This window comes from Opisthocomus hoazin, chromosome W (genome assembly GCF_030867145.1).
Source record: "Opisthocomus hoazin isolate bOpiHoa1 chromosome W, bOpiHoa1.hap1, whole genome shotgun sequence".
Lineage (NCBI taxonomy): Eukaryota > Metazoa > Chordata > Aves > Opisthocomiformes > Opisthocomidae > Opisthocomus > Opisthocomus hoazin.
In genome coordinates this window covers 20,151,909-20,172,074 of record NC_134453.1, presented here as the reverse complement: position 1 = coordinate 20,172,074, position 20,166 = coordinate 20,151,909, and the positions used below count along the sequence as shown (strand labels likewise).

Sequence of the window (20,166 nt, the reverse complement as noted above, 5' to 3'; positions counted from 1 at the left end):
GTGCGGTGTCTCTCAGCAGGGAGGTGGCGGTGCAGAAGCCCCTGGAAGAGAACAGGTTTGATTGTGGTTAACAGCTGATCCAGAGGAGCTCTCAAACAGGACAGCCACAAAAAGAAAGGGCAGATAATAAGAGGAGGAGACATCTTTGATCCATGTTGGTTAGGAGATGTAATGCAACAAATGGATGGAGTTTGAGGCTGTGTTTCCTAGCACAGGGTGCACTCGGCTTTAGAAATGTTTAGAGGATTCACAGATCGAGAGACGTTGAGGTTGGAAGGGGCCAGTGGAGATCGTATAGAGCAAGCACCCTGCAGCTCAAAGCAGGGTCAGCCAGAGCTGGTTGCCCAAGATATTGTCCAGCTGGTTTTTTAATACTTCCAAGGATGGAGACTCTATGGCCTCTCTGAGCGACCTGTTCCAGGGTTCAACCATCCTCACAGTACATAAAAAAAAGGTTTTCTCTTATGTTTAAACAGAATTCCCCATATTTTCATTTGTGCCTAAGTTGAGGATGTAAATTGCGGACAATATCCCTGACTCTGGGGATATATTTGGTTTCATTAACCAAAAACACATTTAAAGCAGTACTTCGCGGTTATGAGCCAGACAGGTTGGAGCAAACGTAAGCTGAGGATTTAATTTATCCCAAATAGTGTTTATGATCAGGCACTTAACACGATGTCAGGGCGATTGGCTGGTCCATTTCTGGCAATTAAAGCCATGAACGAGCAGTCACAGCCCTGCACAACCTGCGTAAATGATTTGCTGGCAAGAAAGACACCGAGCAAACACAAACTTCAGCTACAAGGTTATTTAATCACATACGAGGTTTGTTTTACCGGTGATTCCCTCCTAGCTGGGCGTGCAGGGGGTGGATGAACCCCTTGCTCTAGGACAACATGCCAAAAAACATTGAGTGTTAAGACAATCTCACCGATTGCTGTGGGGTTTTTTTGCTTTGTTTTGACCGTGCTCCTGGCTGGCTGGTCACCAGCAGTGACAGGAAGGTGCTGTGCCTGCTGCGTCACGCTTCAGCAGTGGTGACGGTAAGGACGGATCCTCAGCTGTCCTGACGCCGAGGTCCCTTGGCTGTTTCGTCACCCCTGGACTGGGTACAGGATAGAACTAAATAGGCTGCGTAACCAACCTCTTCTTGTGAAGAATTGCCTGTGTTTTAGGAGGACCTGCAAGGAAACAGAAGCATTCCAGCTGTTCACATGTTTTATGTGATACACTTACGAAGATTTATATATGTACACATATATACAGATATATAAGCATAAATATATATAGATAAATAACTTTATATCTGCTTAAGTAGGGAATTTTTGCCCCCCTGTGGAAGCATCTCTTCTTAAAAATCACAGGGAGGAATATAACATAATGAACTCTTCAAGCGATCGAGTTACCGATGCAGAGTAAGCCCTAGAGCATTTATGACAATGGTCAGTCCACGTTGTGGAGATGCATTTCCTTCTTTTACGGGCCCACAGATTTTGCACCTGGGGCTCACTGCCTGGGTCAGTAGATTTTAAGATGTGATTGTGGTGAGTGGCTTAGCTGGAGAACTCACTTGCCGTGTGTCCAAATGCGGCTGCCTTGCTGACCGTGGGAGGAAAAGGCAAACAACGTGAGCGAGCTGTGCCTCTGGAGGAGGGAGTGCAAGAGTCCGTGGGCTGGTCAAGGAAAGAGGGAGTTCAGGGAGAGAAGGTGCAGGCAGACATCTGAAGGCTAGAAAGCTTCCGTGTTTCCAGCATTCAAGCTGGTTTCAATTTAAAATGTATGTCTTCAAGGTTTGCTGCTTTAACCATTAGGGCAAGCAACCCATTTGTATGTAATTTTGTGAATGACAGTTAATATCCCCACATAACCCCTGGACTCCAAAAACTGGTTCTGTAGGATAAATGCCAAAAAATCTGCAAAACATTTTGAGGAATTGGCTTCCGTTCCTGTGCAAAGAACAGGTCAAAACCCCTTCCTGCAGCACGGTGGACGCGCGGTGTGTTTTAGCGAGCCCGAGATAAGCTTGGCCAGGTCAGCCCCAGTGGGCCTGTCCATCACGGGGATTTTAGCCCAGACCCTCCTGTTGCTCCACCTGCCCCTCTGTTAGCAGTTGTGACCCTCGGGAAGGTGGCAGAGGTAGAGGTGTGCCTGAGCTGACAGCCGGAGCTGCGACGGAGTAGGGGCTGAAAGTCATGCCGTGGCCTCTGAACCGGCTGGCAGAGGACAGGCACGGGTTTGCTTGTCACATCTGCTGGAAGGTGAGCAGGGGGGTCCTATGGCGGGACGTGAGCTCTCTTTTTGGTTCCAGAGCTGCTGTGACAACTTAGCTGTGGCCAGTCTTGGAGCTCACCTCTCCCTCTGGCCAGGAGGGACGTTGGCTATCCAGGGTGTTGACTGCTTGTCACTTAGGATGACATTTGGCTTGGCAATTCCAGGAGCACTGATAAGGCCGCTTGTTTATTCACAGCTAAATCCACAAAAGGACTTATGTGATACAACGTTCCTGTACCCGTACGCTCCCCACTGCCTGCTGGGCTTTTCCAGGGCAGGTTGATGGGTGCAGCCCTGTTCCGGCCCCAGAAGCACATCCAGAGGAGAGGTGTGAAGCCAACGTATCACGGGCTGCTCAGCAGAAAACCTGCAGCAGGAAGGGTGGGAACATCTTTGCCCCAGAACAGCCTCTGGCCTCCCGGTTAGGGTGCAGCTTTGAAACTTCTCAAGGGAAGAAAATTGGAAGTGGGTCTCCCGCATCCTGGGAGTGTGCTGTGGCCACCGCGCCGCTGGGTTTAAGATGGGTGCTGTTGCTTTCTTCAGGTTTCTTCCTCAGGAGATGGTAGAAACCTTTGTTGCCCTTGTGATGAGTCCTTCGCGGGAGGATGCTACCAGGAGGAACTCCCAGAGCACAGAGTAGAGGAACAGTTCAGGTCTGAACACAGCTGGATCTTTGCTTTCAACGCTTGCTGAGAGAGTGAGGTCTTCCTGGGCATGCACAGCACAGTCCCCAGGGCTGGGTGGTATGGACGGGGGAGCTAAGAGGGATGGCACCAGGGGACTTGAAGGTAAAATCCTATGGAGTTGAGATTCCGGTAGGACTAGGAGGCGGCTGCCTCCTACGCAGGAGTTTTCAGGAACATGATTATGGACTTACGTGCCTAAAATTTCCGCTTAGGATCCAAAAGCTCTTTTCGAGTCAGTTCATGCAAGCTAAATATCCAAAGCAGTTGGTGCACTGGGGGAATAAGCTGGGTAAATCTCAATAAGGGCACGTGCTCAGCTGCCTCAGCCCTGATCTCAGCACCAGATACGAGCTAGGCTGCCTCTGAGAGCAGTTGTTCACCTCCCAACAAAGATGAAAGCATGCATCTCATTTCCTGACACCATCCGCAGAAGCTCCTACCTCTACACTTCCACCACCGCAAGCCCTCAGCAGCTGATCATAAACAGTTCCACGTGTCGCGGAAACAGAAAATGTAAGTAACAGAAAACGTGCCCTGTTTGTTTTGGATCCGGTTGATGAACACAATGACCATGTGATAATTCCCACCATGTGTCAACTCCTTATATTTCACATCTCTCTTCCAGCTTGCTCTGAATGTCCTGTTGCTTCTGTGCTCTGCTGCTAAGAAGCAGCTGCGCGTAGAGGTGCTTCCCAGGGAAAGGCTGGTTTCCCCCGCCAGCACTGGTGCCCTGTGTGGAGGCAGGTGCAGAGGGGAGGGCAGAAATGACTGAGGAGGAGGAAGAGGGAGGGCTGTGAGAGGAGATTCCCACAATATGGTGGGGAAGGCTGTGGAAGCATTTGAGGACCTCAGCTTTTGCTAGTTTTAATTTACTGCATGTGGAAACGTAACGCTCTTGGAAATATTACGGTTCTTGTTCCATAGGAAGGTGAACTGAAACACCAGTAAAGTGTTGGAAGCCATCGCTGGGATCTCTTTTTACATATTTATTGTTCCCTCGAAGTCATGAGACCCCAGAGAGGACACTTTTTTCTTGTCTGTTTATTTTTCTGTAGTAATGCGTGGCTTAGAAAGGCTGTCGTGCGTGTGTTTTGGCGGTGCTGATCCTTCTTCACGTGACCACTGTTCTGAAATGGCTGTGTGTGCTGAGGGGCTTCTGATCCTATGGACAACGGTGGAAGTGCTAATGGGTGAAAACCCATCTCGAGTATCTCAAAACAAGCATCTGCGACTGAAAGCTAGTGTGTTTTCTTGTGAGTATGGGCTCCCAACTCTTTTTTTGCACAGGAACTTTGTATATAAAAAGATGAAATAATATTTGCCTGCATCCCGGCAGGTTTTCCCTGCTTTGAGAGCAGAGCTTAGAAACTACTTGGAGGATTTGCAGAAAGCTTCTCCTTGAAAGCAAAGCAAAAGGCACCTTTTAAGGCAGGTAAATGGAGAGCTGCAGTCAAAATAAGTGCTCTACAGCTTCCAGCCATGTAAATATTTGTGATAATTCCAATATTTTCCTCTTCCCATCTGGGTGAAATGCTAGCTTCAAAGCTTTGGGGTTTTTTAGCACTAATTGAGAGATCCCAAAATAGCCTTGCAGTCCAAGCATTTACATGGGCAGTAAGTTCTTGCTCTGCTCTGCTTATTTCTGAACGCAAAGCTGCACCTGGGCTCTCTCACGCCAGGGAGGTGCCTGCACACCCGTCTGCCAGCTGCTCGGCAAGATGTTTCTCTTTTTTCCCCCGCTTTGTTAAAACTTTTCTCCATGAGGCTTTTGCTGGAGCTGGGTACCAGTTCCAGGAAATGTTTTGGTTTTATTGAATCGCTGCTTTCTTGGATTTCCCAAGCAGTTTGAGTTGCAAACGCAGCCTAAAATGGGGGGGGGGGGGGGGGGGGGAATCTTGTAACAATTAAGCATTTGAGTTTTGGTTTTGTTTGTTTGTTTTTATGGTGCACTAAATACCAGTTGCAACTCATAAACGTGAGTCTCTCTGATGGAACAGGTTGCCCAGAGAAGCTGTGGCTGCCCCCTCCCTGGTAGTGTTCAAGGCCAGGTTGGATGGAGCTCTGAGCAACCTGGGCTGGTGGAAGATGTCCCTGGTCATGGCAGGGGGGTTGGAACCGGATGGTCTTTAAGGTCCCTTCCAACACAAACCATTCTATGATTCACCTCTCGGGTGTCTCTGTGAAGCCCTGTGCCCCTCTCTATCCCCATCCTGAGCCGCCATCTAGCTGCAGCAATTGGGTTTGCTCCTTGCTCGAGTTCCGACCGATTTCTGGCCTGCCAGCAACACTGGCCTTGAGCTGGGGGCGTAACAAAACGACGTCTCGGCTCCAGAGTCGGGTTTTCCCGGCTAAACCAGCCGTCCTCCCTGCGCAAGACGCTGATCCCCCTCAGGGCGGCGGGCCCGCCGCCATCTTGCGGCGGTAAGCCCCGGGCTGTGGGGAGCCCCCCTGAGGAGCGCGGCCGGGCCCACACGCCCGCGCACAGCCACGTTTGGCCGGTGCACACGCACGTTTTATTTGTCACGTCGTGGGCTCCCACTCGGGACTGTGCTGCCCAGCCCGGCCCCCGCCGCCACTTTCTTGACGGTCTCTGCAGCGCCCTTTGTCCCGCGCGGCGTCCGCACCTCCGCGACACTCCTCGGGGCCGAACTCTCGCGAGAGCGCGCGGCTCTCCCGGCTCCCGGCCTGCCCCGCTCTTCCTCTTCCCTGCCGCTGCCCTGAGGTGAGGGAGCCATGGCGGTCAGGGAGCCGGCGCAATCCGCTCCCATCCGGCCCAGGTCGGCCCGGGGAGGCGATGAGGGGGCGAGGGCTCGGTCCGTCCCGCCGGACGCCCTCGGTATTTGCGGGGCTGGCGCGGGGGAGGGACGGGCAGGGGACGGAGGTGGGGGAGCCCGGGGAGGGGGAGCGGGCCCTGGCGAGAAGCCCTGGCTGCGGTGATGACTTCTTTTAGGACACCTTTGGATTTAACTGTGAAATAAAAAAGCGTGATTTCTGAGCAGCTCCTCCCGTTCACTGCAATACGAACGATGCGGGTTGTGCATGTCTGTATGAGAAGCGTAATGTGGGGGGGTTTAATTGCCCCTTATTAATTGCTTTTTTTGCAGTTGAGCTGGCAAGATGGTGCGCTACTCTCTGGACCCGGAGAACCCCACGAAATGTGAGTTGGGCTTATTCGTGAACGTTGGCGGAGGATTTCAGCCAAGCCGTTGGAAGTTTTAATTCCCAAAGTCGGTCTTTTCTCTCCACAGCGTGCAAGTCGCGGGGATCTAACCTGCGAGTCCATTTCAAGGTATGCGGTGTCTGCGTAGTGGGAAACGTGAATTCACTCCGGTTTTGGGGGTGTTTTTTTTTGAAGGAAGTGTCTTTTCTCCTCTATCATCACACAGTTACTTAGGGGTGGTAGTGCAAGTTATGATTTATGTTGGCTTTTGCTGCTTGTAATGGTTTTTATCCAAAAGATCAGTAATCAGATGGTGGGTCCTAAAGAGCTTATTGTCTTAACGTAGAGTTTTCCAACCGTATTTTATTATTATTTGTTTTTTTGGTTTGTTTGGAAGGAACACGCTGTTCATCTGAGCATGCTGCTGGTCGGGAGGTGTGTCAGGGGAGGGTTGCGGTGTTGGGCTTGAGGACGGAGGGTCCTCTGGAGAAGGTTTAGGTGCGGCAGTGAGTTGAGGACACGTTCGAGTTAACCATAAAAGCAGAGCTGAGCAGGTGCTTTTCTGCTTGGTGTTATGTAGTGCGGGTGAAAAGAGGTTGCAGGTATTTTGCTTTGTTCTTTTATTGTGACCAGGTAGGAGCTTCTCCCAAGTAACTAGCGATAGGACGAGAGGAAACAGTCTCAAGTTGGTCAGGGGGGATTTAGATGGGATATTAGGAAAAAATTTCTTTACTGCAAGAGTGGTCAGGCATTGGACCAGGCTGCCCAGGGCAGTGGTGGAGTCCCCATCCCTGGAGGGGTTCAAAAACCGTGTAGATGTGGCACTTGGGGACATGGTTTGGCAGGCATGGTGGTGTTGGGGTGACAGTTGGACTTGATGCTCTTAGAGGTCTTTTCCAACCTTAATGATTCCATGATTCTATGATTATAGTTAACATTCTTAATTCTTACGTTTTATATGCTGTCTTAAGCACTGATATTTTATTCTTGATTTTTCTTTCTGAGCCTTTTTCTGTCTCCCCTTTAAAATTCCCTTATATAGATAATGAGATTGCTTGTAGCTTGTTTGTGTAGCTTGTTTTCTCGTTGCTTCCTCTCTGAGGTGCCACATTTGACATTTTAGTAGGAATTTATCCTTGGGGCTCCTGTTTTGGTTTTTTTTATTAATGGCCAAAGAGGAGCTATGAGAACTATACATACCCAAATTTTAATTTTGCTGGTTGGAAAGATCTAGCTATTAGGTGAAAAACAATAAGGATGTGCGAAAGCTGCAAATTCAGTAATTGAAGTCATACTAAGGGTTGGAAGAGTAGGTAGCAGAAAAAAAAAAAGCATTTGTATTTATTCTTTAATTTTATTTTTTGTGTGAGTGCTTCTAAACTGAGTTTGTGGCAAAAAGAATAGGACCCAGGAGGGAGCGAGGAGCGCTTTTGCTCATGTTGTGGCTTGGAAAGAGCTGTTAAGAGGGACTCTGCTGTGCTCTGTGTTGCCAGAACACCCGTGAGACCGCCCAGGCCATCAAGGGGATGCACATCCGCAAGGCCACCAAGTACCTGAAGGATGTCACGCTGAAGAAGCAGTGCGTTCCTTTCCGCCGCTACAACGGGGGGGTCGGCCGCTGTGCCCAGGTGAGGCCCAAGCGTGGGGAGGACGCTGTGGCTGGGTAGAGGGGAGAGAAAAGACGATGTTGAGACAGTGTAGGAGCAGTCCGTTAATATATAGCATCAGCCTAAGAAGGAGGGAAGAGTTAATTGCAGCACAGCAAGCATTGCGTCTACTTGGAGTGCCAAGTTATTGATCAAATGTAATTATTTTTGTATGCAGTCTTAATAAAAGGGGGTATAATGGCAAATCACCGGCGTGTAAAGGGTGAGTTGTGCTGTACCAGGATAAACCCGGAGCTCTCCTCTCTTTTCAGGCCAAGCAGTGGGGCTGGACGCAGGGACGCTGGCCGAAGAAAAGCGCCGAGTTCCTGCTGCACATGCTCAAAAATGCAGAGAGCAACGCGGAGCTCAAGGTGGGTTGTGTGGGCGTCGTGAAGTGCAGCGTGTTGGTGTCGTGCTGCCTGTCGGCTCTCCCCAGCTCGGCGGCGGGGGGATGCCTGCGGTGCGGATGGAACCGAGCTGTGTAGAGGCCGTTGGCATACTGCTCATCTGAATTGGGCTGCGCGCGTTCTTTGGGCTAAAATGGGAGTGAGGGTTTTTCACAGGTAGCTCGTTTGTGCGTGGTTATTGGCTGTTTAAATATAGGTTAGAGCTCTGAAAATCTACAAAACCTGTGGGCTGTTGGTCAGTGTGTATCTTTGTCATCTGCTCAGCGCTTAATTGTCTACAACTACCTGAAAGGAGGTTGTAGTGAGGCAGGTGTTGGTCTCTTCTCCCAAGTAACTAGCAATAGGATGAGAGGAAACGGTCTCAAGTTGGTCAGGGGGGATTTAGATGGGATATTAGGAGAAAAATTTCTTTACTGCAAGAGTGGTCAGGCATTGGACCAGGCTGCCCAGGGCAGTGGTGGAGTCCCCATCCCTGGAGGTGTTCAAAAAACATGTAGATGTGGCACTTGGGACATGGTTTAGCAGGCATGGTGGTGTTGGGGTGATGGTTGGACTTGATGATCTTAGAGGTCTTTTCCAACCTTAATGATTCTGTGATTTGGTAGCCAATGGCAGTGATAACTATCTTAGGACACCTTTGGAACAGCCATGAAATAATAATTCCTTTTTTCTGAGCCATCGGCACCGTGTTAAAAACCCGCTGTGACGCGGTGAAGGACGGTCGGTGTCCTGCCTTCGGCTGGTCCTCACTTGGCGGACGCTCTGTTCTGTGACGCTGCCAAGCTCTGCCATTTTATTTGTTGGCGGTGATCATTCACGTTTTCGCTGCAGAGATGATTTATTTGAAGAGCAAACCAGGTCGCGGGTTTTCTTCCCTAGGGTCTGGACGTGGACTCTCTGGTCATTGAGCACATCCAGGTGAACAAGGCTCCCAAGATGCGCCGGCGCACCTACAGAGCCCACGGCCGGATCAACCCCTACATGAGCTCCCCGTGCCACATCGAGATGATCCTCACTGAGAAGGAGCAAATCGTCCCCAAGCCGGAGGAGGAGGTGGCCCAGAAGAAGAAGGTACCCAGCGCCGTGCCCTTGGTCCCCTCTCACCTCGCCATCGCGAAACCTGAGCGTTGAGGCGATGGGTTCTCTGGGTTGCTGTGATGACTATCTTAGGACACCTTTGGAACACCCGTGAAAAAATAACTTATTTCTGAGCAACCTGCATATTTATTGTCAGTACAGCAATGAGGACGTGGGAGAGTCGCCGAGGTGGTTGGGTCGGCACAGGCACTCGTGTGGATGCTCACTTGGGCGGACCGGGTTGCAGAGGGGCGCAGGAGCCCCCCCGCCGCCCTCACGCTGCCTTTTCCCTTTCAGATATCCCAGAAGAAGCTGAAGAAGCAGAAGCTGATGGCCCGGGAGTGAGGCAGCTGCTCGGAAACCTGAAACGCGTCAATAAATGTACATAAATAAAACCGAACCGGTCACGCTCGGCGTCTGCTGCTCTGCTCCCGCAGCCTGGAGCCGGGGTGGGGGGCTGGGGGCGGGTTACCGCCGGTATTCCGTGCTGCTACCGGGGACGGGCTCGGTGCCTTCCGTGCCGGGGGCCCTGCCCGCTCGGAGGCGGGGCGGGGTGTGGGCCACGTGATGCGTACGCCGCCTCCTCCTATTGGCTGCCGGGTGCGTCAGCCGGAAGTGCGGGGCCTGTTTCCGGTGCGGCGGAAGGAGGAGGCTGTGGCTGGCGGGGGAGGTGAGTGCGGGGCCGGGGCTGCTCACCCGGGGGTCCCTCCGTCCTCTACAGCTCCTCGCCTCGTGTGTCCGAGTGGCACCTCACCGGCTCGTAGCGGCCTTGGCGCCGGTACCGGTGGCGGGGGGGTGGAAGGCCGTTGGCTGCAGCAGCCCGGCGCTTGCCGTGCGGCGGGAGGCTCGGCCTGGACGCCGGGAATGCTGGTGCCTGGGAAGCATCCTTTCTGAGGAGAAAAAAGCGAGACAAAGGCGCCCTGTTGTCTGCGTGGCCTTTTTTCCCCGGTTTCCCCAATAACGGTTGAGTAACAAGCAAGCCACCTGAGCCCACGCACTTCAGTGTGCCGTGTCGCGCTCTCCTCACTGATCCTGATGTGCGGTGGCTCACGGAGACGGACACACTCTTGGGTCACAAAGACAGGAGGTCACTATTTAAACCGGACCATTTCCCCTTATTTTTTGTCTTCCTAAAAATTCATTGCCTGCGAACTAGGCAACGGAGCATCGCCAAGTCACGGAAGAAACGGGTGGAGAATATTTAAGGGTCTCGCTGGTGCTGCCTGCCTTGCGCAGCTTTGGCGGTGTTTTGGTGCGGAATCTGGAGGCAAGGAGGCTGCCTGCACACACAGGGCCTTCCCTCCGGCCCTGTCCGGCAGCCAACGGATGAATCCGCTGGAAATTCAGGAGTGAGGAAGTTCTGGTGGAGAGAGAGTACGTGAATTGTTGTTTTGAAGGGCTTTAATGGGTCGCCTCGGTCACGTCGTCTCAATTTAAGGTTCCTTTCTGATTTCGGAGACGGCAGATCCTGGGAAATTAGATCTGAAGTAGCCAAAACTGCACTTGGGAGTCATCAGTTGGAAATTGGTGTTTCTGCCACAGGGCCTGGGGTACAAATCTTTAGGATAGCTTAAAAAGTGAAAGTCTGATCCCATCTGCCTCTTCATTCTCCATCCCGGAAAGCTTTCGTTTTGCTTCGTAAGGTAAGAATTGAGCCTAGAAAGGAGGAGTGCAAAGGGCAGAGCTGTGCTGCGCAGCAGAGCGTGTCTGATATGTCACTCGTCGGCACTGAGAGGGATGGCAGCTCTCGTCCTGTGTCCTCTCCCGGTCGCACCTTTCTGCCCCGGCGCTTCGGTTTTCTGCCGCTTTTGTCACGGAGTTCAGGCTGCCATTCCTGAAGAATTCTTCCCGGTGTAGGGAGAGAGGGAAGGATTCATTTTCTAACGGTTTGGCCGATGGTGTGGGATCGAGCGATTCCAGAACCTGCGTCAGAGGAGGGAAGTAACCCATATTCTCCTCTTCTCAAATCCCGACTCGGATTTTCTTCCCTTCTCTCGCTGACCTGCCCTTAATCATTAGATGGACTGGCATCCTGCCATTTAATTTCACCTTAAATAAAAAAGGAATGAGAAAAGCAAACCTTTGGGACCTTCTGTTGCAATACAGTAAGAACTGGCTAATACCTGCAGCTTGCCGCTTAAACTTTTTTGGGGATGGTTTAAACAAAAACTTTTATTTTCTGAATGTGTTTTTTCTGAGTTCCAGCTGTAGGATTGAGGAATTAATAGCGAACTCTACTCCTTTCCTGTTAAACTGTCAAGAACGTTTCCCTTGTTGTGGGCTTTATAAGATTGGAACGTACAGCATTTTTGAAACTCTGACGGTTAATCTATTATCTTTCATGTTTGAATATCAGCTGCAATCTTTATTCATTATTTAAAACTGTTTTCTTAGCTCGTGGCGTACAAACACCGTCATCTTAAGTTGTTGTTGGTCTTTTTTTCCCCCTCACCAGCTTTGTCACAGAACAAGAGGAAGCCATGGTGTGCATTCCTTGCATTGTCATTCCCGTTCTCCTCTGGGTGTACAAGAAGTTCCTTGAACCCTACATCTATCCCGTTATCGTGCCCTTCATCAAGCGCGTATGGCCCAAGAAAGCTGTGCAAGAACCGACAGCCGCAAAACAAGGTCAAGCAGGCAGCGCTGGAAATCCATGGGCACCTTCCGCCACGAGAAGAGATCAAGAGGATGAGTCTGGGACGTATAAAGTAAGATTAATGCATTTAACTAACCAGAGAAATGCCGGATAAAGCACCCAGTAATAGTTCAGGGTGGGCACCACAAAAAAGTAGAGTTGGGTGTTTTTATGGAGGTTTTTGTGGCTGTTTTCTTATGAATGAAAGGGAGCAACCAGGAGTGAGCCAGCTGGAAGCAGAAGTTACTCCAAGACAGCTTCTGGTAGGTCTTGGAAGGATAGGAATTGCACCTGTTTTCTGAAACACCTTAGTTAATTTTATTTATTTATTTTTTTAATGACTGAGTATTCTTTCAGAGAAGGAAGAAGTCAAATAATTTGCTACACCGCACCAGATGCATGAAGCAGAATTAGAAAAAAAAAAACCCCACACTCTTCAGCTAGCTCTGCCACTCATAATGGGGGAAAATATTATTATTTATCTCTCCTAACAAAATGCAAAGCTTTGTGTGTGCCGTCTCTTGCCCTTATTTCCTCCCTGCCGCGTAATAATTATGTGTAAATCTAAAGAGACACCACCCCTTTGGTTCTCGCTGCAGATTGCTTTATAGATCTTCACCAGCCTGGCTTCTAAAAGCCGTTTTCATTACTGGCTGTTGCTGTTCTGGGTGAGGAGTCGTTTTTGGACACCCCGTTAACGACACTGCCCTTTATTTTGCAGTTTGAAAGTGATGGCATTGCAAATGGAATCGCTGCAAAGATATCCACAGAGGTTTCTGACAAGAAAACGGATTAAAGGCATTCACTCCTAAGGATTTTATTCCCTTGTGGCCAATATGAACTGGTGATATTTCTCTCACTTTGAGACTTTTTTCTTTGCACATTTTTGCTGAGTAAAACCCCTTATCACTTGCAGGAGAGGGTCTCCTTTGCCACTGGAACGGCAGCTAGAACATTTCTTTAAAATGTTTGAAAACCGAAGTTCTTTATTTTCCTCACTGGAACTACTTTTCATCTGTAAGCTATCTGGTGTGATTAGAGTTTAGGTTAAATAACTTATGAATAAATCTAGCTTTGGAAGGTAAATGTATCTTAGCATCTTAATCTCGCTAACTGCTGGTGCAATACTTCAGGATTTTACCTTAAAAGCTGTAGCTATGCTTGACCTTGCTAAAAACCTATGAATTGCATTCTGGCAATGTTAAGCATCATGGTTAAACTATGAAGAACATAGATTTTTTTTTTTTTTTTTTCATGTCAAATCTGTAGATGAACTAAAGGAGTTATGCTATGTGCAAAATTTACTTAGCTTACTAAAAGCAACGGCTTGATTTGCTGCTTCTGTTAATCATGTTTTCCTTGAAACATTGTGCCTTTCTTACCTGAAGAGGAGCAACAGGGGCATGACGCAAGAAAATTGTTGCTTCATATTCTGTTGCAGTGGTTTAAAACGGTGCAGTCTGTCCTTGAAAAAACAAATCCAACTAAAATCTCTTTAACTCGCTTGTGTAATTTGAATTCTAATAAACCAGGATTTTATTTAAAAATAAGTTGCTTGATACAACTGTTCATAGGCTGCTGACCTATAAATACGTAAAGTGGTAACAAAATCTTTGAAAAACCGTAGACAGGCCCCACGCAGGAGGAGGTCATAAAACTACTGACTTCATGATAGAGAAAGTGACCTCGGAAAGCCCAGCGTTGCCTGCTCCAGGGAAGATGCTTTCTGGCTCTGCCTTGCATCCCAACATGGTAGTGCAGTGGTGCAGCATTTTAGATGTCCCCAGGGGAACAGAAGGGATAATTCCTACTTTGTCCTCTCCGCCAAACCGGAGCGCTCTTGAAAAGATTCAAATGAAACCCATTTCAGCAATTTGGGATTGCTGTTTAGGACTTATCACTTTCCCAAAAGTCCTCAGTTAGGTATGCCTAGAATTGCATACCTTTTTACATACGCAGTCCTTGGACTGTCACCGAGGCCCAGCCTTGTTCTTGCAACGTGTTTTCTCCTACTAGATAATTAATTATTCCAAAGACTCGCTTGATGTCTGCCAAATGCCTCTGGTGAGGCGCATTGTTTCCTGCCACTACCCGGTTTTGTCAGCTCTTTTGTGAATCGATCTGCAGTGTTCGCAGGTGGGTATCAGGCCCTTGTTGCTACAGCCATTACTTCTGTAATGAGCTGAATCGCAGAAAACTCCTTCTAAGACGTACCCTAATACTGTTTGCTCTCCCTTAATGAGCTAGTCTGTTAGGAAGTGAATCTGGTATTGCTGCTTAATCGGCTTTCGCATCGTCCTTGGAACATGATCCCCCATCTGATCAGTGTATCACAATTAGAGCTTTCCCCTAGACGGGTGAAGTACCTGCCCTTTGTGATATGAAAACCTGGTTTTATTATTCTGAGCATGCACACATGGTGTAATTCATCCAATAAAGGATAACAATACTAACTGTGCAATCCTGTAAACTTCTCACAGATATTGTTGTGTGGATCATGTAGTAGAGAAGGCGGGGATTGGGAAGTGGAAGCGAGGGGAAGAGGCCACGCTAGTTTCTGATTGTTTTTGTCCTCCTTTGTCATAATTTTTGTCATCTTTGCATGTTTTGCCAATATTGTTGCAACAAATCGTACGCTATCCATCAAAACCTCAGCTGGTAAAAGGTGGGTGTAATCTCTGCTGCGGTGGATTGGGTTTTCTAAACCAGTCAACCCCCACCTCACCCCAAACAATCAATTCCTCTGCTGCCACTACTGTCAAAAGTCCATGCTCTAAACCTGAAAGCCGGGAACTTCTAAGGGTCTGAAATCACCTTGCAATGAGAAGGGAGTAAACTGCCTGAGAAAGCCACTCCAGAGCTGAGATCACGAGCACTCTCTTTCAAAGGGCTGTAGAAATGAAGGTGCCTTCCAGGTGCACATCTGAACACGTGCACGCATTGCTGAAAAGTTTGTCCCTTCCTCTCTGCTTCCTGTCCCAGGGCAGGTAGCCTCAGCCACTGGTTTAAAATGGTTGGGCGTCTCATAAAGAGGCCAAAGTTTTGGAGCAGTATTATTCACCTCTAACAGCTGTGAACACGACAAAAAGCAGAGCAAGAGCTGTACTGGGGCTCCTTTAATTTGTAAATGTGTGCAGTCAATTTATAAAGTGTACATAATTAATTATTTTGAGTTATTTAGGATATTATTATACAAGGAAGTGCATCAGGCAGTAACATGGAAAATCAACTGTATATAGTAAATCAGACTGCAGGCTGAACCGGGCTTCTGGCCATGTGCCGGCACCACATTTAAACAGCAAGCCTACTGGAAAAAGCAGAAGAGGCAGATATGCAAGTAAAATGACCCGGTCTGTGCTTTCTGGAATGGTGTTTCAGTACTTTGATTAGCTGCAGTTAAACACTAATGTGACTAATCCTCATCACAAAGCTTTCTTGAATGAGGTACTTCACTGGAAGTCCTGGCAGATTGGTGTTGGAAAATTTTCGAAGAATAGGTCAGTAATCCTATTGTGCTGTGACTAGTTAAGCAAAAAATAAAGTCAAAAAACAGGAACCGCTTGAGCCTGACCAGGAGTGCAGGAAATGATGTACTGGGACACAAAGAAGTGCACAGAGGAAAAGAAGTTTCAGGAAAATAACTAGACAGAAATTAAGGAAATCCTCACATGACAAAACAACATAGATCAAGTAAATTTTATTTAACTGAGGAAATTTCCATATGTTTGTTACTCACTAAAAGCAAGATTTACAAAAGAGCTTAGGCACGTAATGATAGCGTGTGAACATCTACCAGAATTTACTACAGCAAGCAACAGCTTCATTTCCACTGAAGGCTTCTAGAAAGTTGCAGATTGGGCACAGTTAGGGGCCAAAGTACTTCTGCACATCTAAGATTTGTCAGCATTACAGCTGTCTGGGTTTATTTAGATACTATTAAGGAAGAATCAATAAATCAACAAATATTTGAAAATATTTGAAAAAAATCACAAATCAACTAATTTCAAATATTTTTTTCTTTTTGGGAAGGACAAAATGTGACATGGTACCTTCCATGCATTGGTGTTATGGTTTGGCTGCAGCCGGCAACAAAAGTGCCACGCGGCCACCCCTCCCCCTGCCAGGGTGTGGAGGAGAATGGAAAGAAACAGGCAGAAACTGGTGGGTCAGGATAAGGGCAGTTTAACAGAACAGCAAACAGAGGGAAAACAGGAACAACAACGATACAGATAAGGAGAAAAACACAACACAAACCACACAACCCAGAGAGCCGCTCTCCAGGACCAGACCGGCGCCGCGCGCTCCCGAGCCGCGAGTGAGTTCCCGCCGCCCAGCTCTCTCCCACCGGAACCCAGCATGACAGCACATGGTATGGAATACCCTGCTCTGTTTGGCCAGGTGGGGTCAGCCCGCCCAGCTGTGCCCCTTCCTGGATTCCAGTGAAAATTAACCCTGTCCTGGCCGAACCCAGGACAGTTGGTTTGCGCAGGTAGTTGGATGCCAAGGACTTAACTGAAATACACCTTTAGAAAGCTGCATGGATATGCAAAAAGTTCTTAAGTAAAAGTCGAGAAAGTTTTATGTTGCCAATTATGTTGATGGGCCTGATTCTGGAAGCAAAGGAAATTCTGGCAGGTTAAACGGAACATGATCAGCCTCTAAGGATGTCTAAAGTGACAATGAATTCTGTGGAAAATGCTCTTTTTTCTGATGTGTTCATAGAACACAGTTAAATTCTATCCACTGAACTGATCTCATGACAGAAATGCAATGTGCTGTTATTCCCCAAATGTAGCAATCGCGCTCCAGGCTTCTGGGAGTAGTTGGACGTGCTGCTAAGGTTCAGTCCTTGGAGTCACTCCTTCTTGATTTCTGCACAACGCAGAACATTATTGCTGAAAGAGCAGTGTTTTCAGAGGCTGCAGGTAAAGGAAACGGAGAGAAATTTAATTTACACTTAGATTAACTAAATTTGCGTTCAATGAGAACTAATCCTGTCTCATTAAACTGAGTAATACATGAAAGAAGGGATTATCTTCCTTATGCAGTTTTCTGGTTGTTAGAACATTCTGGATGAACTAAATCCCATTTTGGGTTTTGCAGACTGTCATTATTTCTGCTTTTAAGTGAACCTGACTGCAGTGGTTTAACTAAAATGCTCCAGAAGACCGTATTTGCCACAGCGTTTCTCTTGGTTGAGAAATATGTTTAGATCATAGTGCTGTATCTTTCTTTCATTGTTGTATTTGAAACATGAATTATTTGTGTTGTGAACAGACGTATTGATATGTAGATGCAGCGATCCTTGTGTTTTGCACAAGGATTGTTTTTCAATTCCTTTTCTTTACCTCTTTGATAGCCACTCTGTTGACCAGGCACCATTTTTATTGCCACAGTGGTCTCATCAAATACTGTAGAAATGTGAGGCCAAACCCCATGCCAACGTTTTTGCTTTTACGTGGCAATGTATCTGCAGTGGTTAGACCTCACCTTTGCTCTCGTGCTGTTTCCATAAGCCCCATTTTCTTGCGCAGCCCATTCACAGGTACGTGTGAGAGACGGGCTACGTATTTAGTGCCGCGGGAACGAGATGATGCTCAGGATTAATTCCATTGGGAAGGCTTTCCCTTTTGAAGGAACCATCGGGTACTTACAGATGGCACAAAAACCACCTCAGATACGGTGACTGACTTTGCAGCCCCGAAAGCCAGCCATATCCTGGGCTGCATCAAGAGAAGCGTGGCCAGCAGGTCAAGGGAGGCGATTCTGCCCCTTTACTCAGCTCTTGTGAGACCCCACCTGGAGTCCTGCGTCCAGCTCTGGAGCCCCCAAGACAAGAAGGACATGGATGTGTTGGAGCGGGTCCAGAGGAGGGCCACGAAGATGATCCTAGGGCTGGAGTACCTCTCCTACGAGGACAGGCTCAGGGAGCTGGGGCTGTTCAGCCTGGAGAAGAGAAGGCTCCGGGGTGACCTTAGAGCAGCTGCCAGTGCCTGAAGGGGACCTACAGGAAGGGTGGAGAGGGACTTTTCACAAGGGTGTGTAGTGACAGGACAAGGGGGAACGGCTCTAAACTAAAAGAGGGTAGATTTAGATTAGAGATTAGGAAGCAATTCTTCCCCATGAGGGTGGTGAGGCACTGGCCCAGGTTGCCCAGAGAAGCTGTGGCTGCCCCCTCCCTGGCAGTGTTCAAGGCCAGGTTGGATGGAGCTCTGAGCACCCTGGTCTGGTGGAAGATGTCCCTGGTCATGGCAGGGGGGTTGGAACTAGATGATCTTTAAGGTCCCTTCCAACCCAAACCATTCTGTGATTCGATGACGGGGTGTTAACCAGAGGTAGAAACGGTGAATTAAAGCAGCATGAGGGCAGGACGGTGCCTGGGGAATCCTCCCTTCCCCTCGCTTCTGGTCCTGCTTGCTCCAGTTACCTCACGTCTCCCTGACTGGAAAGGCGGGTCGCAGAGGAGAGGTGAGGGGGCCGAAGCGGTTAGGGTTGCAGAGCGAAGCCTCCCGCCGCGGGAAGGGCACACCGGAGGGTGACAACCGGCCCAGCCCGTCCGTTCCGTCCCGTTCCGTCCCGTTCCCCTCAGTGCCTCGGCCTCCCGCCGCTGGACTACACTTCCCAGCGTGCCCCGCGGCGGAGTCCCCCTCCACCCCCCCCCTCCGTGCGCATGCGCGGCGGGACGCGCTGGCGACGTGGAAGGAGGGAGGCGGGCGGCAGCGGTGGGTGCGTGCATGCTCGGGCTGGGTCGTCGGGTAGCGCCCCCGCGGCGCGCGGAAGGAGTGGACACGCGGCTGCTGAGGGGCCCGAGCCCGGTGAGGGGAGCGCGGCCGCTGAGGGGCCCGCGGGAGCCGTCTCGGCGGCTGGGCCCCGGTTGCCGGTCGCCTTCCTGCCGTCCAGCGTGGCGGGGCCAGCGGACGCGGTAAGCGGGTGCCTCGGCGTTACTTCCGGGCCCGCCCTGTGGAGGGGGGCTGGCGGGGCGGCCGAGGGGCGCGGGCAGCGACCAGTGGGCCCCAGCGGCTCTGTCCCCCTGCCCCTTTCGGTAGGGGAGGGGGGGGAGCTGCCGCACGTCCCTAGACGTTCCGCTTGTCCCAACGCCCGCCGTAGCTCGACCCCATATCGCGATAGGGCTGCGCTTGTGTTGTGACTCTCAGAGGAGAGTTCCCGGGGCCGCCGCCGAGGCTGTGTCTCCGCTCCCGGGGCAGCGGCCCCGTCGTGTGCCCGCCCGGGTGGGGAGCGCGGGGGCCTGCGGGGCCCTCCGGGCCGGCCCTGCTCTCCGGAGTCCCTGGCTGTCCCGTTGTACGCAGTCAGAACCCGAGCGAGAGCGGTTCGTCCCTGCGTTCCTGGGTTGTGCTCTTCATGACACTTAGCGTGAAGGAAAAGACTATAAAATAGCGTGTTTTCCGTGAACCGGGCGGTTTTTGAGGTGCTCGGTGGTCACCCCTGCGGTGTAACGGGGCTGCTGGGGCTGGCTCTGCCTCCTGGTCGCTCCTGCCTGCTTGTTTTCCTGCATCTGTGGGGCAATGTTTATCGAGAATGGGAAATATTTTGGTTTCAAAGAGAGTTTTGTATCTTGCCGTAACTGACATCAGGTTTTGTCTTGTGGGCTTTCCTGCCAAGCGCTGTTTATTATTTTTTTAATATTTTGTGCTGAGTGTAGCGAATTTGCGAGGCCCTAATCTGATTTCTTTAGCTGCCTGTACCGAGGGATAACATGCTGGGCTGCAATTAGAATAATTTGAGGCATTTCCAGAAGTAAGTGGGTTGTCAATATTTCCTGCACTGAGCACTTTTTGAGTGCAGGGGAGTGGAGAGAAGCTCCCGAGTGGTTGGGTCCAGTTTCCTAATGCAGGCTGCTGGCTTGCGTAATCCCCCGTTTTTGGCAATTCCCAAGTGAAAACCATTGAAGTTGCTCTGGTTGGGGCGAATTCGGAATCGTCATCGCTCCTTAGGTTGCCGGGAGCTCAGGAAGGCCTCATTCTGCTCTCTCCCCGGGCTCTTTTCTCCTCGGATGTTGCTGCTGCGTCAGGAGGAAGTCCGTGGATGGCCCTGGGGATGTCGGACTCTGCTCAGCCCTCTCACCTGGCTGAAGCAACTGTCAGCTCCTTCTCTTCGGCCCCTGTACCGATATTTTACTAGCACGGCATCTACTGCTTAGTAGTTTGTGATAAATTCAGTAGAAAAGTATTTATAGCAAGTTAACAGTAAACTTAGATGGCTCTGGTGCTTCCAGTGGTTTTATTGGATGAATAGGAAGATTCTCAGGGTGTTTTTAACATGC

At 49.7% G+C, this 20,166-nt stretch overlaps 3 protein-coding genes and 3 non-coding genes across 19 annotated transcripts in view; all 6 read left to right on the top strand.

Annotated features, from left to right (window-relative positions):
• Window positions 1-5,638: 5,638 nt before the first annotated feature.
• Window positions 5,639-9,650, top strand: LOC142365544 (large ribosomal subunit protein uL22). 2 transcript variants are annotated; one of them, XM_075446389.1, is made up of 7 exons: window positions 5,639-5,682; window positions 6,065-6,117; window positions 6,209-6,249; window positions 7,614-7,748; window positions 8,039-8,137; window positions 9,053-9,244; window positions 9,548-9,650. In XM_075446389.1, the coding sequence occupies exons 2-7, from the start codon at window positions 6,078-6,080 to the stop codon at window positions 9,593-9,595; spliced, it is 555 nt and encodes a 184-aa protein (XP_075302504.1). In that variant the 5' UTR covers window positions 5,639-5,682; window positions 6,065-6,077; the 3' UTR covers window positions 9,596-9,650. The 2 variants fall into 2 exon arrangements, with proteins under 2 accessions (XP_075302504.1, XP_075302503.1); XM_075446388.1 differs by having other exon boundaries at window positions 5,640-5,737.
• LOC142365724 (small nucleolar RNA SNORD58) lies at window positions 5,889-5,960 on the top strand. Its single transcript, XR_012766591.1, has one exon. It is a non-coding gene; the product is annotated as a small nucleolar RNA SNORD58 (small nucleolar RNA).
• Window positions 8,783-8,852, top strand: LOC142365730 (small nucleolar RNA SNORD58). Its single transcript, XR_012766596.1, has one exon. It is a non-coding gene; the product is annotated as a small nucleolar RNA SNORD58 (small nucleolar RNA).
• LOC142365729 (small nucleolar RNA SNORD58) lies at window positions 9,323-9,389 on the top strand. Its single transcript, XR_012766595.1, has one exon. It is a non-coding gene; the product is annotated as a small nucleolar RNA SNORD58 (small nucleolar RNA).
• Window positions 9,651-9,844: 194 nt separating the features above from the next.
• LOC142365568 (UPF0729 protein C18orf32 homolog) lies at window positions 9,845-14,338 on the top strand. The gene is made up of 3 exons (XM_075446450.1): window positions 9,845-9,920; window positions 11,706-11,958; window positions 12,607-14,338. The coding sequence occupies exons 2-3, from the start codon at window positions 11,731-11,733 to the stop codon at window positions 12,679-12,681; spliced, it is 303 nt and encodes a 100-aa protein (XP_075302565.1). The 5' UTR covers window positions 9,845-9,920; window positions 11,706-11,730; the 3' UTR covers window positions 12,682-14,338.
• Window positions 14,339-18,591: 4,253 nt separating this feature from the next.
• Window positions 18,592-20,166, top strand: part of LOC142365682 (dymeclin-like) — a 330,096-nt gene continuing 328,521 nt past the window's right edge. For all 13 annotated transcript variants that reach the window (XR_012766545.1, XR_012766548.1, XR_012766546.1 and 10 more), the window contains exon 1: window positions 18,592-18,807. The gene's annotated coding sequence lies outside the window, so the exon portion shown is untranslated. The remainder of the gene's footprint in view (window positions 18,808-20,166) is intronic.

Bases quoted from the DNA above. Each gene is read 5' to 3' on its own strand.
- LOC142365568 (XM_075446450.1), top strand. From the start codon at position 11,731: ATGGTGTGCATTCCTTGCATTGTCATTCCCGTTCTCCTCTGGGTGTAC. The intron at 11,959-12,606 runs GTAAGATTAATG...TTTATTTTGCAG, and splicing joins ATGAGTCTGGGACGTATAAA to TTTGAAAGTGATGGCATTGC.
- LOC142365544 (XM_075446389.1), top strand. From the start codon at position 6,078: ATGGTGCGCTACTCTCTGGACCCGGAGAACCCCACGAAAT. The intron at 6,118-6,208 runs GTGAGTTGGGCT...TTCTCTCCACAG, and splicing joins CCCGGAGAACCCCACGAAAT to CGTGCAAGTCGCGGGGATCT. The intron at 7,749-8,038 runs GTGAGGCCCAAG...CTCTCTTTTCAG, and splicing joins GGGTCGGCCGCTGTGCCCAG to GCCAAGCAGTGGGGCTGGAC.